The following is a 20,407-nucleotide window of genomic DNA, read 5'->3' as shown; positions in this document are numbered from 1 at the left end:
GGATCTAGAAGCTTCAACCACAAACATGTATCTGCCACCCCAAAAGACTTAAAATCTAAAAAAGACAAGACCCAACGCATGGATGAAATAAACAAATGAGTTGGGGAGGGCGTAGGGGAGGATGAGGGAACAAAGATATGATGATTATTAAACATTTGAATTGTGGTAGTGCCCAGAGACAAGCCAGGGTTGGGGCCCCATTGTGCTAGACACTGCACAGAGTAACTGACAGTCTCTGCTCATGGTTGATGTTTTAACATGGATTAACTGTTTGAACAATTTTTAGCCAGTTCGTAGCATTAATCGCAATTTCCCACCTGCTTCACCATTCTCAGATGGCAGTTTTCTGTATACATCACAGTTTTAAGGAGGAACCTGAAGGAGAATAAGGAGGTGGCTTTACGAATTTTGACAGGGAGTCTTTCCCCACCCAAGTGGCAGCATGGGGAAAAGGGTGAAGGTATTTGTAGATGTGCACATGCATGGGTATATTTGGTGCTGCCGACCCTACGCCAGTTCTTCAGTTCCTTTTCGCTGGCAACTCCGACGGAGGGGCAGGAGGGCGGGCAATGGAATGGACACGAGCAACACATCTCGAAGAACAACAGTTACAAAAGATAGGTAACTATTTTTCTTCTTTGAGTGCTTACTCATGTTGATTCCATTCTAGGTGACTCACAAGCAGTATCCTCGGAGGTGGGCTCAGAGTTCACAGCCTAGCAGCTTGCAATACTGCTCTACTGAAGCCAGCTTCATCCCGAGCTTGCTGGGTAAGCGCGTAATGGGACGTGAACATGTGGATGGATGACCAGGTGGCCACCCTACAGATGTCCCGGATAGGCAACTTGGACTAGGAAAGCTGCCGAAGACGCTTGCGCCCTGGTTGAGTGGGCAGCTACTATTGCCGGAGGTGGCACCTTTGCCTGATCATAACAGCAGCGAATGCAGGCAGTGATCCAAGATGACATTCTTTGAGCGGACCCTGGATGACCTTTCATCCTGTTGGCCACAGCGACGAACAATTGCGTTGACTTGCAGAATGACTTAGTCCTTTCAATGAGCGGTGGTGAGCCTACAAGTCATTCAGTCCTACTTCTTTTTCAGCCAATCGCTAAGACAAAAAAGTTTGTTTACATTTGCAGGAGATAATGCTGCCCGCTTCTTATTTACAATGTCACCTGAAAGTGAGAACAGGAGTTCACATGGCACTTTTGTAGCTGGCATTGCAAGGTATTTACGTGCCAGATATACTAAACATTCATATGCCCCTTCATGCTTTGGCCACCATTCCAGGGGACATGCTTCCATGCTGATGACACTCGTTAAAAAATAATGTCAACAGCATGGACTCATGTCCTCTGGAATGGTGGTTGAATGGTGGTCGAAGCATGAAGGGACCTATGAATATTTAGCACATCTGGCACGTAAATATCTTATGACGCTGGCTACAACAGTAGCCATGTGGATCCCTGTTTTCACTTTTAGGTGACACTGTAAACAAGAAGCAGGCAGCATTATCTCCTGAAAATGTAAACAAACTTCTTTGTCTTAGCAACTGGCTGAAAAAGAAGTAGGACTGAGTGACTTGTAGCCTCTAAAGTTTTACATTAGCTGCATTCAAAAATAAAACAATTTGTGTACATACTTCTACATTTCTAAGTTCAACTTTCATGATAAAGCGATTGTACTACAGTTCTTGTATTATGTGAACTGAAAAATACTATTTCTTTCATTTTTTACAGTGCAAATATTTGTAATAAAAATAAATATAAAGTGAGCACTGTACACTTTGTATTCTGTGTTATAATTGAAATCAATATATTTGAAAATGTAAAAAAATCCAAAAATATTTAAATAAATGGTATTCTATTTTGTTTAACAGCACGATTAATCATCATTAATTTGTTTAATCACTTGACAGCCCTAATAATCATTTATTTCAAGTTCAAATGTAAATTCTAACTCCTAAATAATCCAATGAGATATGTCCATCTATTTTGTAACCTAGGTCTAATCACATAGAATAGCACTTATCTGCTCTCCCACTTTTGCCTAATACTGCAATTATGTATTCACTGTGACTATGTTCACTAATGTGTTTTGTTCCTGGTCCCTTTTCAAGATAATAGATACAGTAAGAGCCTGATAGGAGAAAATGTCTACATATGGCCAATTCATTCATATCTATAGCAAGCCCAGGAATGTGCTTTCCTGTCTATGTGTGAGTGGGCTTGTTCTAAATTCATTGCAGAAAATGCACATTCTGCCACTGCAGTGGTACAATAGCATTTCTTACAAGAGCAATATATCCTGACAGTCTGATGGCCTAGTGGTTAAAAGCCTTCTTAAATATTTATGTATGATTGTAGTGGATTTAATGGTATTTACGAATGATTTTAGAGGCAACCACTGACAGGACACTCTCCTTTTTCCTCCTCTTTCAATATCTGTGTCTAATAGATTTGCCATAAAGAGTCAGATTGTTTGTATCACTAGGCCATTGTGTAGATTCAAACCACTGAAATCATGTGAATGACGGTTGCTATTACCCAAGCATCAATGGCGGTTTTAAGCATGCTGGACTTCTCTGCAGATTTGCCTCTACGTATCCAGAAATATTTACCCCTTCAAATCTTCTATCCCTAAAAATAATTTTTGGAACACAAAGGCCAAGATTAGCTTTCATTGCTATGAGTTCCAGCACAGCACTTTCTAGTTTTTACTAAGCCTCAAGAATAAGGGATCCTCCAAGGTATCATAATGGTGGTGAAGTCTATTGTGTAATACGTGTTTATCTTTTTAAGAATGAACATAACTTGGGCTATGACTGATCCTGAGTCAGTTTCTGCAACGTGTGTCAAAGGAGTGACAGCCAGATGGGAAATTTTTTTAATCACTGTCTTCAGTTCCCTTGCAGACTAGCAACTAGCATACCTGGTAGATAACTCCAAAGTAGCTCATGGTTGCCTCAAAAGAATTAGTAAAAGTTTGAACTTGCTGGTGAATTTTGAGATGAAATAGTAAAATTTGAAAGTGTCTTTCAAAATAAATTCCAACTTTTTAAACCTCAGAGAACCTTTCTTGAGATCTAGAATAGCAAGTTCATGGCTTTCACTGAGACAGTTCACAATAAGATAAAGAGCATCTTCTCTGAACTTGAAATGCACATCATTTAAACAGCCGATATTCACAGCTGTACCTTACAAATTCTGGCCAATCAGTTTTGATTTGAGGTCTGCTGCCTTGATCCTTACAACTGTGTGGCATCAACTGTCTGAATATCCAATGCTGGTACACAGCAAAGAGAGTACAAGATTTCCCATGCTGCACAAATCTGATCTACATCGACTCTTGCTCAGTTACAGAACTGTCAGTGGATCCATCAGCAAGTGCTGTAAAAAACTTGCTTTTTGTAGGCATTTGAGACACTCCCCTAAAGAGACTGAGATTACGTCTCCAAAGTCTTTCATTCCACAGATGCGAATATACCTTGAGCCAAGATTAAGGCCATATCTCGAAAACTGAACTCATGTTTCGTGACTGTGTAAATGGTGTTAACAAGGTGGCAAACATTTGGCTCTCCCCCGTTGCACACTCCAGAGCTACCTAGGAAAAGGAACTTCTTGTAGACAAAATGACATTTAATGTATTTCACATGAGCAGAAGAGCAGTCACGTGCATGTAGGTAATACATTCTAAAGGTCTTACAGACACTTACAAGAGGACTGCCCTTATCAGAAAGCTTATCACATTTTCTGAAAATTACATGAAACATTTCATTTTTTTGACACACAAACCATGGGGATTTATAGCTTTCCATGAGTTCTGGAAAATGCATCTACATTGAAGTTTCTCATATTCCTATCCCATATGCTATATGTCCTTTACACTTACCCCTCTCCTGCTTCAGGCTGATTTTTTTAATTATTATTATTTTTAACCCTGAAGTCCAAAAGGGTGAGTAGATGTGTTCCAGACATTGTTTTTTTTAAATAAAATCAAAATCAAATCTGTGATTATTTAATTTTTAAACAGTCCCACATCTTGTTTTGTCTTTCTGATACCCTTTTTGGATGTCTAGCCAGCAACTCCAGATCAGTGTGGCCAAAACTCAGGTTTTGATCTGCTCCTTGAAACCTTCCTCCCCAATCCCAATTTATCTGTTACCATGAATAAACATCATCATCATCCTAGTCACTCAAATATATAATCTGGGCATAAACTTGAACTCTGCCCGCTCTCTACATTCAGACAGTCATGCCATATCCAAGTCTTGCTGTGCCTACCAACATAACATGTTAAAGAATCTGCCTCTTCTGTCTGTCTAGACTGCCAACACTCTAGATCAGGTTCTCAGTGTCTCATGCCTTCAGTACTGTAATCTCCTTTCTGGCCTTGACACCAGTTATACACCCCATCTGAAATCCAGGCAAAACCTGCTACGAGGATAATCTTCCTGGGTCACAGTTCTGACCACATCAGACCCCTCTTTGCATCCCTCCTTTGGCTCCCCTTCCTACATCATATCAAACACAACCTCCTTAGTTCCATGCAGTCTGCAAAATCTGTCTTACTGAGCAACTCAATCCCGCTTTTGCTTTGCCAGTGATACCAGACTTGATCGCTCATTTGTCCATTTCTCTCTCAAAGATCTCTGCACTTTCCAAAACGTCACCCCCGATGCTTGGGGAAACCAGCTCATCAAAATTCATATTCCTTTTAAATCTCTCCTTTAAACTTACTCTTGCCTTGATTGCTACCCATCACTTCTGTGCGCCTGATTAGACAAGCAGTGAGCTATGACTTCTGTTTGCTACTCATGCCTGTTCATTTTGTTGTTACCACCCCCACCTGGTTTGCCTGTTTTGTCTGTCTGCTGCATTGCTTCAGACATAAAAACTGTGAGCTCTCCATGTTAGCGACTGTCTTGTTATTTGTCCGTATAGTGCAAGCACAATTGGGCCCTGGTCTTTGTCTGAGGTTCCTAGGTGCTAGTGTCATATAAATAGTGTTTATACAGTGTGTAAGTCTTGAACTGATTAGCATATTAAGCAATCTACCCTTGGCAGCAGTCAGTAAATTTGCAATTACAAAAAAACTGTAACGAAGTATTACAGAAAGGTAATCTCATTCCTCAAATCCGGTAAAGCTGTTGTTTAGCAGTTGCAGCAAATAAAATTAAAGTGTAGTTTATTTTAAAGCCTACTCTGGCTTAGTTAGCAGACTACAATAGCTGTTGCCTTTCAGACAAAAATAACTGCCTTTGAACTATCTGACTGCAGCCTTAAGTTTGCAAGCTTTATTTTCCTCTTAAAATTAGCTGAAACTGCCTTTCACCAGCAGATGCTTCTACGTTTGCAAGGTTATGACAATTATTACACATCTTACTCTGGACTGGCTTGAACATTACCTTTGAATCCCACTATAGATGAAAAGCTCATATCTAATCTCTTTCCTCCCTAGTCACCACACACATCTGATTAATTAGAGCATTAACAGACACACACTTTCAAAATGAAGCTCAGCCTGAGGCATGCTCAGCACTGCATTTCCTCCTGGCTTTACACTGTTTTCCCAAGGCATTATTTGTTTGGCTGACATCAATCAGGCCCATCCACCTGCCCTCTGACTGGCATCTCAGGTCTACTGCTCTGCTCAGTCCCTTCTCCTCTCCTGACTCTGAGTCAGCTCAGTTCTCTTTGCTCCAATTCCACTCTGCCCCTCTGACCACCAACCCCTTTGCTTGGCAGCTCAATGCTGCTGTGTCTAATGTCTGTCCCATTGTCCTTGCTAAGTGGGCAGGAAACATGATACTCTCAATGAATCCGTAAACTCAGGGGTCGTACCCTATGAATGGAGAACTGCTAATATAATACCTATTTTTAGGAAAGGGAAAAATGGTGATCCGGAAAACGACAGGCTTGTTAGTCTGACCTCTATTGTATGCAAGGTCTTGGAACAAATTTGGAAAGAGAAAGAAGTTAAGAACATAGCGGTAAATGGTAATTGGGATAAAACACAACATGGTTTTACAAAAGATAGATGATGCCAGACCAACCTGATCTCTTTCTTTGAGAAGATAACTAATTTTTTAGATAAAGGAAATGCAGGTAGAGAGAAGAGCTACTAGGATGATCAGAGGAATGGAACACCTACCTTATGAGAGGAAAATCCAGGAGCTTGGCTTGTTTAGCCTAACTAAGCGAAGGTTGAGAGATTTGACTGCTCTCTCTAAAGACATCTGAGGGGAAATACCATGGAGGAAGAGGAGTTATTTAAGTAAAGCACCAATGTTGACACAAGAATAAATGGTTAGAAACTGGCCATCGACAAGTTTAGGCTTGAAATTAGACAAAGGTTTCTGACCATCAGAGGAGTGAAGTTCTGGAATAGCCTTCCAAGGGGAACAGTGGGGGCAAAACAGCCAACTTCTTTCAAGAATGAGTTTGATTAGTTTATGGAGGGGATGGTATGATGAGATTGCCTACTACAGCATGTACCCAATCTGCAACTACTAGTAGCAAAAATCCCCAGTGGATGGAGATGGGGCACTAGATGGGGAAGGCTCTCAGCTACTACAGAGACTGCTTTCCCAGGTGTCTGTCTGGTTGGTATTGTTGACATACTCAGGGTTGAATTGATCACCATATTTGGTGTTGGGGAGGAATTCCCCACCAGATCAGATTGGCAGAGACCCTAGGATTTTTCACCTGCCTCTGAAGCATGGGGCACGGGCCACTTGCTGATTTAAACCAGAGTAAATAGATTCATAGATTCATAGATATTAAGGTCAGAAGGGACCATTATGATCATCTAGTCTGACCTCCTGCACAATGCAGGCCACCGAATCTCACCCACCCACTCCTTCAATAAACCTCTCACCTATGTCTGAGCTATTGAAGTCCTCAAATCATGGTTTAAAGACTTAAAAGTGCAGAGAATCCTCCAGCAAGTGACCTGTGCCCTATGTTACAGAGGAAGGTGAAAAACCCCCAGGGTCTCTGGCAGAGTCTCTGTAACTTGAAGTCTTTAAATCATGATTTGAGGATTTCAGTAACTCAGCCAGAGGTTATGCGTCTATTACAGGACGGGGCATGTGAGGTTCTGTGACCTGCGGTGTGCAGGAGGTCAGACTGAATGACCACGATGGCCCCTTCTAGCCCTAAAGTCAATAAGCCAATTAGTCTTAGGCAACAGGACTTTTCCCAGACTGTATACATGTATATAAGGTTGATGAAAAAATGTCTGATATCATATACAGTATAATTTGAGAAGTAGGCACTCATAAAAGCCTGCAACCACAATGTTACTTTTTTGATGGAATATAATAAATGTCTTTAGTATTCTTGCCTTTTTAGGAAACATATTGAGGTGATAAAGACCAGTTTTTAGCTAAACGTGGATTCCATTCTCTCCCCCTTTTATCATTTGGATAAAAGACTTGAGTATCTGAAATCATTTAATATCAGAGGCAGATATACTTCTAGCAATGGAAAAGGATCAGGTCTCCGTGCTTTTGCTATTACTAGCATCCTTTGATTCCATTAACCACAGGTTGTTGATGACTCACAGTAGAAATCTCATGGAATGGATGGAAGTTGCTCTTCTCTGGATTCACTTCTTCACAGTGGTCCCAGAGGGATCCCACAAGACTCAGTCTTGTCATTCTTCCTATTTAATATTTCTATGAAGCCACTAAAGAGAGAATCTGAGACAGCTAAAGCTGTCATCTCATCATTATGTTCATGTTTATTATATTAACGAGTATTTATTCACTTCAAATAAACAAGAGTAGCTACATTCTAGGACTAGCCAACCTTGTTCACTCTTCGTATGAATAGTGAATAATGCAGTCCCTTTAAAGAAGAGGTTTTCAAACTGTGGGGCTGCTCAAGGCTGACAGCCGGGGATCCCGCTGTCAGCCCCTGTCAGTTGTCGACTGGGGTTCTCGTTGTCAGCTGTCCGGCTGACAAATTGCAGCAGCCATGATCATTTCTATAGCAACAACTACCTTTCCCACCTTCTGGTTTAGTGTATCATATCCTGTCCTTACAACAAGCAGATGCGCAGTGCTTATTCCACTGGTGAGTTTGATATTTTTTCATATTATGTGGTGAAAAAGGGATCAGTATTTATTGCCAAAAGATAGTAATGTTCTGAAATGAAAGGCAGAAGCTGAAACAGCTGATACAGTCATCATATCAACCACATTGCCAAGAACAAAAAGTCTTATGCAACTGGGGGAAAACTGATTATCCCAGCTGCAATTGACATTTGCAGGACAATGCTTGGTGACAGGAAGGCAGAGAAGTTAAAAATGATCCTGCTGTCAGACAACACGGTGAGCCGCCGACTCTCTGACATGTCAGAAAATATCAATGCACAGCTGATCTCTCGATTATAATCCATTTTATTTGCAATCCAGTTGGATGAAGCAACAGATATATCAAAAGAAGCCAATTTAATTGCTTACATTAGGTACAGTCACAAAACAACAATATTGGAAGATTTTCTGTTCTGCACGCCAGTTAAGATGCATGCAACTGGATCTGAACATTTAACATTTTAAACGACTTCTTAACTTCTCATGAGTTGAAGTGGGAAGCCTGAGTCGGCATCGACATGGATAGAGCCCCTTTTATGACTGGAGGTAGGGCAGGCTTGAAAGCCAAAGTATTTGAAATTGCTCCACGTATATCATGGACTCGTTGTACGATACACTGCGAAGCCCTTGCAACTCGAAACATGGATCAGGAACTTACTAATGTTCTGAGTTCTGCAATCAAAATCATGAACTTTATTAAGATCCAGCCCACTGAGGCACATCTCTTTGTAATCCTTTTTACAGAAATCGTAGAGGAGCACAATCCTTTTTTGTTTCACATGGAAGTCAGGTGGCGATCCAGAGGGAAAGTGCTGCAACGCATTTTTGAACTGAGAAACTAAGTTAGACTTTTTGTAGTGGATTTGAATTTCAGCAACACAGAGACACTGTGTGATCCCTGCTGGCTTGTGCTTTTGGCTTACCTTGCTGATATTTCTGACAAACTGAATTATCTAAACGTCTCATTGCAAGGAGTGGAAAGTACTATTTTTGACCTGCACAACAAGATATTGACATTCAAGAGAAAGCTAGCTCTACGGAAACGAAAGATCGAAAGTGGTTTAAGCATTCCACTCCTGTTAACTGACGCTATCGACGAAACACAATCTGAACTATTGAATGTTGTGGAGACAACCAAGAATCACTTGACTACTCTCAGAGTCAGTTTGGATAAATATTTTACCAAAGGAAATGCACCCCTGAAAGACTGGATTATCGAACCTTTTGCAGCTGAGGCAGTGACCTTGTCCCAGCTCTCAGATGACATTCAGGAGAATCTGATTGAACTTCAGAGTGATAGGATACTGGACATTCAATTTACAAAACAGTCTTTGGGGGATTTTTGGTTGAAAGTTGGCTCAGAATATTCAGTTTTGTCGAAGTGTGTGATCAAAGCTCTTTTACCGTTTGGTTCATCCTATTTGTGTGAGATCGGATTCTCTTTGCTGGCTGTGCTAAAGACAAGTACCATTTGAGATTGGAAGTAGAGGACAACCTCAGAGTGTCAGTTTAAAAAAATCTCTCCACATAACTGTCCGCAGAGAAACAGGCACATCCTTCATATTAAAGTATCTGTGTATTTGAAACTTACAGGTATAGATAATTTAATTAAAGTTGTGTTAAAGGTCTCTGTTAGGCTTATGAGCAGGCTATCAAGTGTACTTTTTGCATGTGTCTATTTTTGTGTTGGTTGGGACCTCAAAGGGGAAGGGGGGGGCCTCAGCTCAAAAAGTTTGAAACCACTGCTGTAAAGTTTATCGTATTACACACAAGAACATTCTAATTTCTGTTAATGAGACTGGTAATAAACAGACTACACAGAAAGGGGAAAGCCATTATTGTAGCTAGTTTAGAAGCACCCACGTGATGACTATTTTTATGTCCAACTCAATATTAACTTTCAGCAGGTTTGATCTACTATTGTAGATTACATTTTCCATCTGCTATTTTTTAGGGCATTTTCTTTTCTCTGCTTTCATTTTCTAAATTGCTGTGACAGGTTTACCCAGATGTGCTAAGGGACCAAAGATGTGAAGGGCAAGTGTGAGATTATTCATCATAGCAGAGTCTATATTTCTATATATCCTGAGTGCTACTTCAACACACCATTCCTGAGCTCACCCACTCTTTTTATGTAAATCCTGTTTCTATTTTGTTTCCTTCTTGTATTTCATGTGTGCTGAAAACATTCAGAATGAAAATTTCACAATTTCACACTGTTAATAGAGAGTGCTGCCTCATCACAAAGGGCACAGGTAACATTTCTCTACGCTCCACAGGAAGAACAAGCACTAGTTGTCTCGAAGATTTAAAAAAACAACAACAACAACAACAAAAAAAAACAGGCTTCAAATTAAGTTCCTCTCTAATGCAAAAGCTCTCTAATGCAATGTTATGGGTCAGACCATAAATTCACAAAGTATCAAGAAAATCCAAATTATATTTCCCATACAGTTCAGCCACCTTGCACATATTGGAGTAGTATTTTGTATTACTGTACTTATGGTTAGTTTTATAAACTTACTGCACATATTTAGAATGGACCGATCATAGTCTCTGAGGGAAATTTATCCATGAATGTCCTGACTTTTATTCATTTAAATTGTCATGTCTTTTCTTTCACTTAAACAAGAAAAAAGTGAAGTTATGAACTGTGAACGGCTTTATATTCAAATTAATATATAAACCTGGGTTTATTTGAAATAAAATCTCCAATGGAATCTGCACAGGGAGATCCCTGCAAGATCAGTACCAAAAATGATAAATGCATTATTGTTGGGGGAATGCTTCATGGAATGGATCATGTACATATAAAAAAGTTATCTAAGTTTATTTCCAGGATGAATTCTTGAAACAGTCAACTGAAATTCTTTCCAATTCCAAACAAATACATCTGGAGCTCTGGACTGCAGTACTTGGCTAAAATTTTAAAGGAAAAACACATACCTGATATGAACTGTGGGTGAATTTCAAGAACTGGCAACTGTTATATCTAAACTTTTTTCCCCCCAAACTTATGAAATCACTTGATCTCAGAAAACTTTGCCCATGTTCCAATAATTAAAAACACACCCAATGGAATTTTACCATACTTGCCAAAAATATCACTTTTGGCATGGCACAAACTTGAGAAATTTCATCTTAAAGATATATTTGTTTGGAAAATTATACAAAAGCAGGAAATATAAGAAAACTGCCTCCTCAAATATATGTATACTGTATCCACTGCAATGTCATATTTTATGGAACAGTTAAGTGCAGAAAAACATTCCAAAGTTAAAAAATAGAATAGAAGGAAAGGATGCCTAGACTTCTGACATAAAAAAGAAATAAAAAGAATGCTTTTCTTTGCACATTTCTCAGCCTATGTGAAGATACTGCCATCTAGCTAGTTTATGGCAGAAAAAGTCAATTTTCTCTCACTTCTCTCACATCCCTTCCAAATTGATAATATTTTATACATTGTTAATACCCATACCAAAGATTTGTACACAATAAGATTGCTAAAATTAACTGTCATCTGTAATGACTTTCGTGGGGTGACAGTTGAGCAGAAAGGGTTCCACAAAATAAAGTTAGTAAAAACAGATATAGTGAAGACATTTTAAGTGTATTTAGCATTATGATCATTTCTTTTTGTTTAACCAAATCTACACTGAGAAACAGACCTACTTATACAGTTTCTGTTAATTAATAAAAAATAATGTTTTTCACACATACTGGATAGTGTCAACATGTCTAAAAATGAGTGTGTGACGGTCTGAAGTCAATGTGAGTTTTGCTTTTGACTTTGCCCCCTTGTGTTTGCAAAGTTTTCCAATCCTTATTTTTGAAAGTGAAAATTCCTTACATGTAAATCAACTTCTCTGAAGATTTCATTTGATAATGTTCATGCTCTTGGGTCTTGCTTGTCTACCATGAAACAGGCCATGACCCTGTAATTTTTGAGCCTTTAAGACAAGATACATGTGTGTCAGACACAGGCTACTTGCTGTTATCCGCATACTTTAGGTAGTCTTTGCTGGGGAGGTCACAGTATAGTCAGGGAACTATACTGCCTGGAAATATCCCAGTCAGAAGGGGGAGAGACATGTGTCTCCACTCAAGAAAGGCATCAGCTAGGGAGCCAGAGCCCTAGAGTGGTTGTCCTTGGTGGATCACAGAGGGGAATAGAGGTGCAGTTGCCGTCAACTGTGACAGAGCCTATTCTAGGACTGTTACTAAATTTGTTCTGGTTTTTTTTTGAAAGTCAGTGTCACCAGATTGGATAGCCATAGTTCTCAGCATTGTCTTAAACAGTTCTGGAAGGAGGGGGTCTGTTCTGTCTCTTTGTCTGAACTGTCCACGTGTGACTCTGAAAGCACCTCTACTCTACTCTCTTACTATTTTTCAGGACCAGTGCAAACGTAGTCTATACCATCACCTAGATAAAACAGGAACAGAGCAGAGGAAGATTAACTAGAGGAAGCAGGGACATTCCTTCCTTCTTTCCTTTTATGAGGAAGGGAGACTGATTGGGTGAATTCTTTTTTCCTTTCGGGACTGGGCTCAGTGCTTTGATATTTCCATTTGCTTCTGGGGCCATGAAACAAAAAGAACAAAAATGGTTTAATCTGGGGATTGGAGCACCTGAGAGTGCCCAAAAGGGAGCATCTTAGAGACAAGCCTGGTTCTGATCACTAGGAGAAGGGAAAACCCACAGTTGGAATGTCAGACACGAAAGGCAGGAGAAAAATACAATAAATGATGCTAATGAGGAAAAGGTTAATAAAACTACATTTTTTAAAATGCAGTCATTTTATGAAGTGGATATGAATTATTTCAGCATCGATAAGACTATCTCCATAAGATAGCTATCAAATTTAATAATGTTAGTCTTATGCAGGACCCCGTGGTTATGTACCCACACTAAAGGCCACATAAAAATTATCTTTCACTCCAAGATGTTACTTTAATCCACAAAAAGGGCCATTTTCCTCCTATCTTCCAGCTTTTCATTTTCTGCCCAACATTTTCGACATATCTGGGAGTTTAACGGGTTTCCTTAAGAGACAGAGCGGGAAGCATCAAGAGCCCTCTCTAATTCAGCACAGCAACAAGGGTGAGAGCTACCTGCCTTGCCAAACCTTCTCTCAGAGGTAGTGCACAGAATGAATTTAAGCATTTTCTTAGGGAGCACGGGAGGTTTACAGCGGACAGCAGCTGCCATGTGCTGCTCCTGAGCTACACACAATAGATTCACTCATGTGGGCCTTAGCAGCTGCACAGCTGAGCAAGGGGGCTGCCATGTGATTCTTCAGTCTAACAGAATTTAGGTTTACTGAATGCCTTGTCTTGCAAGCGTCCACCTCCCCTTTTCCAAGACAGTTGTCACTGCTTGTTCCCAATCTCCTGTGTTACGAAGCATGAAGGAGGGATAGACAGCTGCTTCCCAAACTCCTCAACTCCAAAATTGCCTGATGTGGCTTAATTAATTGTTTAAAAAATTATTTCCAACTAAATTCTGTGGCAACTACTTTAATTTGTTTTTTGAATTTGAATGTAATGTGACTATTTTTATTTTCACTATTATTTTAATTTTACAATTATTTCAATAAAAATGAAGGTTATTGAATGATTTCAGAATTAATACAGATGCATAATTTCCAATTTGCCTCAGAAACTGATGCATAATTTAGGTCAGATTATGATGGTGTTGGATAATTCAGAAGCCTTGGCCTTGTTAGACATGTTGATGATCTCTTTCCAAATGTAATCTGAAAATGGATCTTTTCTCTGTTGTATATGCCTCTTAAGGCCATAAACAAAGGAAGAGAAATTATGACACAGCTTTTCTGTAATGTATATTCTATATTGTCTATTTGTTCTGTGAAGCATTTTAGAATACAATTTTGTATAAAAGATGCTACACAAAATAAAGACATATTGTATTGAAGTGAATTGATATGAGCAAGGCTACTGTCTAAGGCCTGGTCTACACTGGGGGGGGGGGGGGGGGGGGTGTCGATCTAAGATTCGCAACTTCAGCTACGAGAATAGTGTAGCTGAAGTCGACTTATCTTAGATCGATTTAGAATCACTTACTTCGCGTCCTCGCGGCGTGGGATCAACGGACGCTGCTCCCCCGTCGACTCCGCTTCCGCCTTTCACAGTGGAGGAATTCCGGAGTCGATGGCAGAGCGATCGGGGATTGATTTATCGCGTCTACACTAGATGCGATAAATCGATCGCCGATAGATCGATCACTACCCGCCAATCCGACGGGTAGTGTAGACATGGCCTAAAAGCATTTCAAGTTCTATAATTGATATAATAAGATTTCTAGATTGTCACTCTGTGTGTTGCCCTGAAGCCTAAAATGTCTGTTGAGTCAGCATGAAGCAATGGAAACAGCTACAAGATGGTTGAGAGCTCTTTGTGTTTAGAATATCACCAGGTTCAGCCATCATATTACAGTCCAGTTTTTAAATTCTCAGCAATTTTTGGCTTTTTTTTTTAAATACACTTTATGAATTACACCTGTATGACAGTACAGGCTTTCACCTAGGTTTTTTTTTAATAACCATCAAGAACTGGACAGACATTCCATGGGTTCCTACTTCACTACAGTGCAGCTGGAATATTAGTTGAGATAAATTACACCAATATAGAAACATATGTAATGCAATGTTCTCAAGTAAAAACAGAAGGAAAATGATGAAATCTTGGAACTGTACATGATTTCTTTACTCTTGCTATCTCTAACATTGAAGAGAAAAAGGACCACTGTGGTGGAAGCTGTAGGAGACTAAGCTAGCAGCATTCTCTATGTTGAAATAAACTTAGGGGTTATGTTCCATTTGAAGGCTCCTGACTAGAGCTGGTCAAAACTTGAAATTTCCATTCCATAGAAAATTCTGACATTTCAAAAAAGTTTCCCTTCCAAGTCAGAACAAAAACTAAAAATTTCCCATGAAAATTCCAAAAACTTTTTATTCTGGAAAATTCTAAACATTTCCATTTGATTTTTCCACAACAGAACAAAGCAACTAGCTGCCCTCTACACTAGGGGCAGCCCAGGGAGTCCCCCGCCACAGAGCAGAGAAGCCCTTAGAACCTTGGCTCCAGCCAGGGGGCCTGGACTTCCTCCCTGCAATTATGTGATCACATACTATTTTTTCCACAGGCCTCATTCAGTGCACAGGTTGACTGCACAAGGGGACAACTCAGCCACCAGAGCTGTCTGACTCTGCATGGTGAACAGCACAGAAGGGTTTGTGTAGTCTATGCTTTGGGTCCCATTTACTCATGTTATTTTCAAAAAGAAAGCAAACAATTGTCTAGCAGATAGGGTTCATGTACGATTTTCATGCAGTATGTCATTGACACAAAATATGAACCATCAACACATGCTAATTCAATTTCTGTGCCCGACCGAGGATTTTTAAAAAACTGTCAGCGGATACTCAGTGGCTGTGACTGTCAGCTGATGTTGGCACCTATTCCTAGTGGCAATTCCAGGATTCCTGAGCAGGTCAGCAAATTTTTTCCAAGACGAGTTCAAAATATTCACCCAGATGATTAAGCACTGCTACTACTTCCTCTTCAAAATCAAGTCTGGCATCACACTCCATCTGGGTGAAAGCACCAAGAGCCAGCAATCTCTTACTGCAGCTTCTGGGTGTTTCCAAGGACTAATGCAAAGGGGGAAGTGAAAAGCCTACTGGTGAAAACAATGGTTCCCATTGATATCAAGGGGAAGAAACACCCTAGCAATTCCCTTTTTACATTTTTAAACAAGACTCTCATTAAATTTAAGTGTTCCCTTCTTCCAACATAAATGGAAAAGGAAACCAGCATTGCCAAATTCAGGGGAAACCAGGGTATTCTCTTGCAGGGGGACAGATCGCTGCTGTTTTGCTTGTGGAAAAAAGGGACAGAGATGAGAAGTTATGTATGATGATTCTGTCTTTCCAGCCAGCATGAGTTAAGTTACTCAGGTGGAGGAAGCCCCTATGGAAATCCATGTGGAAAACATTGCTCCTGACTGGAATCTTTGGATGTGCCTACACTGCAACTTGGAGCATTCTTCCCAGCACAGGCAGATAGACATGTGCTAGCGCTGCTTGTCCTAGCACATTAAAAATTGCAGCATAGCTGGGATAGCATGGGCCACAGCTTGGGCTGGCCATCTGAATACAGCCGGATCCTCTGGGTATGTTCTTGGGCAGCTCGCCCAATCCACCACCTGTGCTACCCCAGCTACACTGCTATTTTCAATAAGCTTTGTCACGCAGAGCTAGCACGTGTCTATCTACCTGGAGTAGGGAGCCTGGTCCCAACTGCAGTGTAGACATATCCTTTGTTTGTTTTATTTATTCCCCTGCCATCTGTATTTCCACTTGTTTGTGTCTCTGTTTTTGATCACCATGCTTCACAAGACTTCACTAAGCGCTTTTTAACCAATTTCTGTTGCACAGACTCTGATGTGCAATGTTAACTACATGATTTGAGAACCTGAAATCCAGCAAATCTACAGGATCATCAACCTACTCTTCAGGGTAGTACCATGATGTTATTCATTACCTTACCATACCTTCAAATCAAAAACGACAAGAATAGAAAACAGCTGAATTTTAAGCACACCAGTTGCCTGTGTTTTCCAGAATAAAACTTTCTGTCTTCTATTCCCAAACATCATCCTTCAGCATTTTCCTGATTAAAATGAGTTAGCTTTCAGAAAGGGATGTACAAAAGAATACTGTGCAAAACAAAAGGATAAAGCCATGAATACACTATCACACTGGAAAATGTAAGCCCTCCGAAAACCAAGGAAGACATTTGTTTATGTTTCTTTAAGAAAGCACTATGTATTTCAGAGGTAGTATATCTCCCCTAGAATGCCATACATCAGTGGTCATGGTAACTTATATTACCAAACTTGAATTGCTTTTAAATTGAGTTCAGTTTACTGGTAGAACACCTATAAATAATCCATTCCGAATATTTTTTAAAATTCTTAAAAAAAAAAAAAAAAAAAAAAAAGTTGGCATGTGATTCTGCTCCTCTGCTAGGCCTGTGGTGCTGGGTGGGGTGGGGGGCAACAAGATAACTATGATGAAGGCCACTGCTTCTTCCTTTTCTCTTTGTGAGCAAATCTGCCTACTACCTCTTCAGTTTCATCTTACTGCTGCTGTTACTGGTAAACACCCTTTTGCAAAATTTGGGGACGAGTATACCTTTAAGCTTTCCCTGAGCAGTGCATGACAGTGATGCACCTGGCTATCAATAAAACAGTAAAAGTGACCAAGGCACAAAGGGGTGTGCAGGCTGGCACACTGGGGATTGAACTGAGGACCCCCAAAACTGAAAGCATGAATCTCTACAGATCAAGCTAAAAAGCCCAGCTTGCATATGGAGAGCTACAAGAGACTCATATCCTCAGTAGATCGGGCACAGAGGGGAAAGGTAACACACAGTTACATCAGCAAACTGAAAAAAGAAAAGAAAAAATATTACTTCCTCAAATCTCTTTCTCTTGCATCTTAGGGGTCACTCATAACAACAGCAGGTACAATATTTTCAGAAGGAAATGTAATTTTCAAGTTGGCAGTGTCCCTTAAAATCTAAAGTGGACAGAGGAGTCCAACTTTCCATGTAAATATGAAGAATGCAAATGTGAGTTATTCCTTATGTTACTTCATTTTTAGAAAATGTTTACTTTTTCCTTTTCACGGACTTCTCTTCAGCTGACTTTGCCCACTTGTGGATTTAGTCAGTTTTCACGAACACAATGAGCTAGTCATTTACACACACTGTATGGAGAAAAGGATATTAACATATATGAACATTTGAAAACTGCTGTAATATTTTTTCCTTTTGGCATCCAAAGTTAGTTGTAAATCTTAACAAGCAGTCCACTACTAAAATGATTCTCACTCAGCTGGGTTAATTACACAATATTAGATACAAGAAACAAACACTGCAACACAAAACATAGCTACATCATTATTTGCAATAAATGTTAACTCTAAATAAGTGCAACCTGTCCATAAACACTTGCTATAAACTATTTAAAAATAAAATTTGATGGGTAAACATGAAAAAAAAATTCTCCATGAGAATTTTTTTTAAAAAAATATCAGCACTCAGTTAGAGTTTGGGATTTGTGAAAGAAAGCTTTAAAAGGAGCAAACCTGATTGGCTGTGGCTGTTGCGGCGAAGGGGACACTTGTTGCAGGAGTTGCTGCTGCAGAGACAGTGGCGGACGTAGCGCTGTGCATCATGGGTACTTTCAGGAGGGGAACCATGGAAGCAATGAACAGGAGGGTGTAGCATTATGGTAATAGAAGTGGTATTTTGGCATGGTGAATATCAGAGCAGCAAGCCATCATGGGTTAAACCAGCAGATGGCATGCAATCACAATGCAAAGCAAGAAAGCGTGGCAGAGAAATAAAAAAGGGAAAATAGCTTATTACAAGTACAATTAAAGGAAGTTTGTCAACACAATCAGTGATTCCCAGAAAAAGCAAAATAACTTATGATTGCTGGCATTATATTTAAGAATTTGACAAATTATTTTTTCCACTGAATGCATCCGATGAAGTGAGCTGTAGCTCACGAAAGCTTATGCTCAAATAAATTTTTTAGTCTCTAAGGTGCCACAAGTCCTCCTGTTCTTTTTGCGGATACAGACTAACACGGCTGCTACTCTGAAACCTGTTTTAAATTGGGCATCTACCAAAACAGCTTATTACTTTAAGTAAGAATTGTTCAATCAATTGAAAGACTATTTTTAAGTAGCTAAAACACATTAAAACACCATTCCTTAAGAAGTGAAATCTTTCATTTTTAGTATTGGAAAGGAAAGAAATAGTTTATTATTTCTGTACATATTAAAAATAATTTATTTTCATTTACCAGTATTATAGGTTAAAAGTATATTTGCAGCCTTGCTTTAAACATACATACAATTTTTATATTTTTGTTTCTGGATTTATGTTCTGTTACCTCCCCATAACTGTTGGATCTTATTTGAGTTAAATTACTATCTGCTTTGAGGCAAACATCAGTGTTATAATTATTTTCCTGATTTAAATACTAATTTGTTTGATCTAAAAGAGCAAAGCAGATTGTGAAAATTTATTTTTTGTTCAGTTTTAATTTAAGGACAAATTTATCAATATGTGCAAAATTCACTCATGTGTGTAGCTGAAACTCAAGTGAGTAGCCCCATTAAAATCAATGGGACTACTCACTTGAATAAGCATTACTCACCTGAGTAAGGGTCTGTTGCTAATTTTGCAACCATAAAATATGTGCATTCAAATGCTTCAAATTTTAAAGTGGATTTGATTTAATTAAGAGGGAATACGATTCAGACCTTAGGTCTCAAAGTACTTTCAGTTACAAGTATTAAAATAAATGCTTCTGGGAAACTCTGATAAAACTTTTTAACACACAGCAAAAAGGAGAAATAGGCACACAACTATGAAACTTCAAAACACTGATGAAATTAGCTTGCTTTACCAATATTTTATGATTTTAGAAATACTATAAAATATAAAATATATTGAGAGAAATACAATTTTGAAAACTGAAAAGCAGATTGGAATCCATGATTTTATGCATTTGCAGTGTGGTTGTTATAGCAGGTGATGTCACATCTAAACTGCAATTTTAACCTACAAATAAATCTAAGATCCTACAAAGTCAATCAAAAAGCCAAATGAACCTTTAAATCTAGTAATCAAGTCATGTTTAAGATTTGCAAACAACTGAAAGTACAGTATACAATATAAAAGAGATCAATAAAGAAATTTAGAACCTACCAATACTGGTAGCGGGTGTCATGCACAAAACTGACCCTGCATGTCATGCAATGATAGGTGGAAAAAGTGAATAAAGGGAAGAAACAGGTTAGCTGTTTAGAGTTAACATTCAAACTGAGATTCAAGCATAACCAAGGATAAGTAGAAGTTAGCTGAACACAATCTTAAGGTCATTCATAGTTACAAGAGTGACTTTAAATAACGTTATCCTAAAATACTATTACAGTATACCAAGACATATTTTGTACATCTCTGTGTGTATTTAAGATGGACCAGATTTCATAAACATCTTTCATATATTTTTTGTAGAAATAATGATTTTTAAAAACAATTTTTGATTGAATATTGGATTATCTAATGGCTGCTTAAATCCATTCAACAATTCAGACAGCATTATGTTAGCTACACAGATTAATGTTTATTAATTTTGCTGGTACACAGCAGAGGAAAACATTTAATTCAATAGAAATTCTTATTATTCAGTGGAGATTT

General features: G+C 39.0%; 1 protein-coding gene across 46 annotated transcripts in view; it reads right to left on the bottom strand.

Annotated features, from left to right (window-relative positions):
• The window catches only part of MBNL2 (muscleblind like splicing regulator 2), a 181,140-nt gene that overhangs the window by 4,688 nt on the left and 156,045 nt on the right, over positions 1-20,407 (bottom strand). For 19 of the 46 annotated variants that reach the window (XM_043534803.1, XM_037895963.1, XM_037895947.1 and 16 more), the window contains one exon: positions 19,916-19,951. The exons of 11 other annotated variants lie outside the window; for them this stretch is intronic. In XM_043534803.1, the coding sequence (XP_043390738.1) occupies positions 19,916-19,951 (36 nt within the window). Of the gene's footprint in view, positions 1-14,551; positions 17,899-18,279; positions 18,375-19,915; positions 19,952-20,407 lie in introns of those variants that run through there. 16 more of the 46 variants (XM_043534778.1, XM_037895990.1, XM_037896026.1 and 13 more) reach the window with 3 other exon arrangements.

The sequence above is a fragment of the Chelonia mydas genome, chromosome 1 (assembly GCF_015237465.2).
Source record: "Chelonia mydas isolate rCheMyd1 chromosome 1, rCheMyd1.pri.v2, whole genome shotgun sequence".
NCBI lineage: Eukaryota > Metazoa > Chordata > Testudines > Cheloniidae > Chelonia > Chelonia mydas.
Note: the sequence above shows the minus strand (reverse complement) of the source record. Positions and strands in the feature narration are given on the sequence as shown.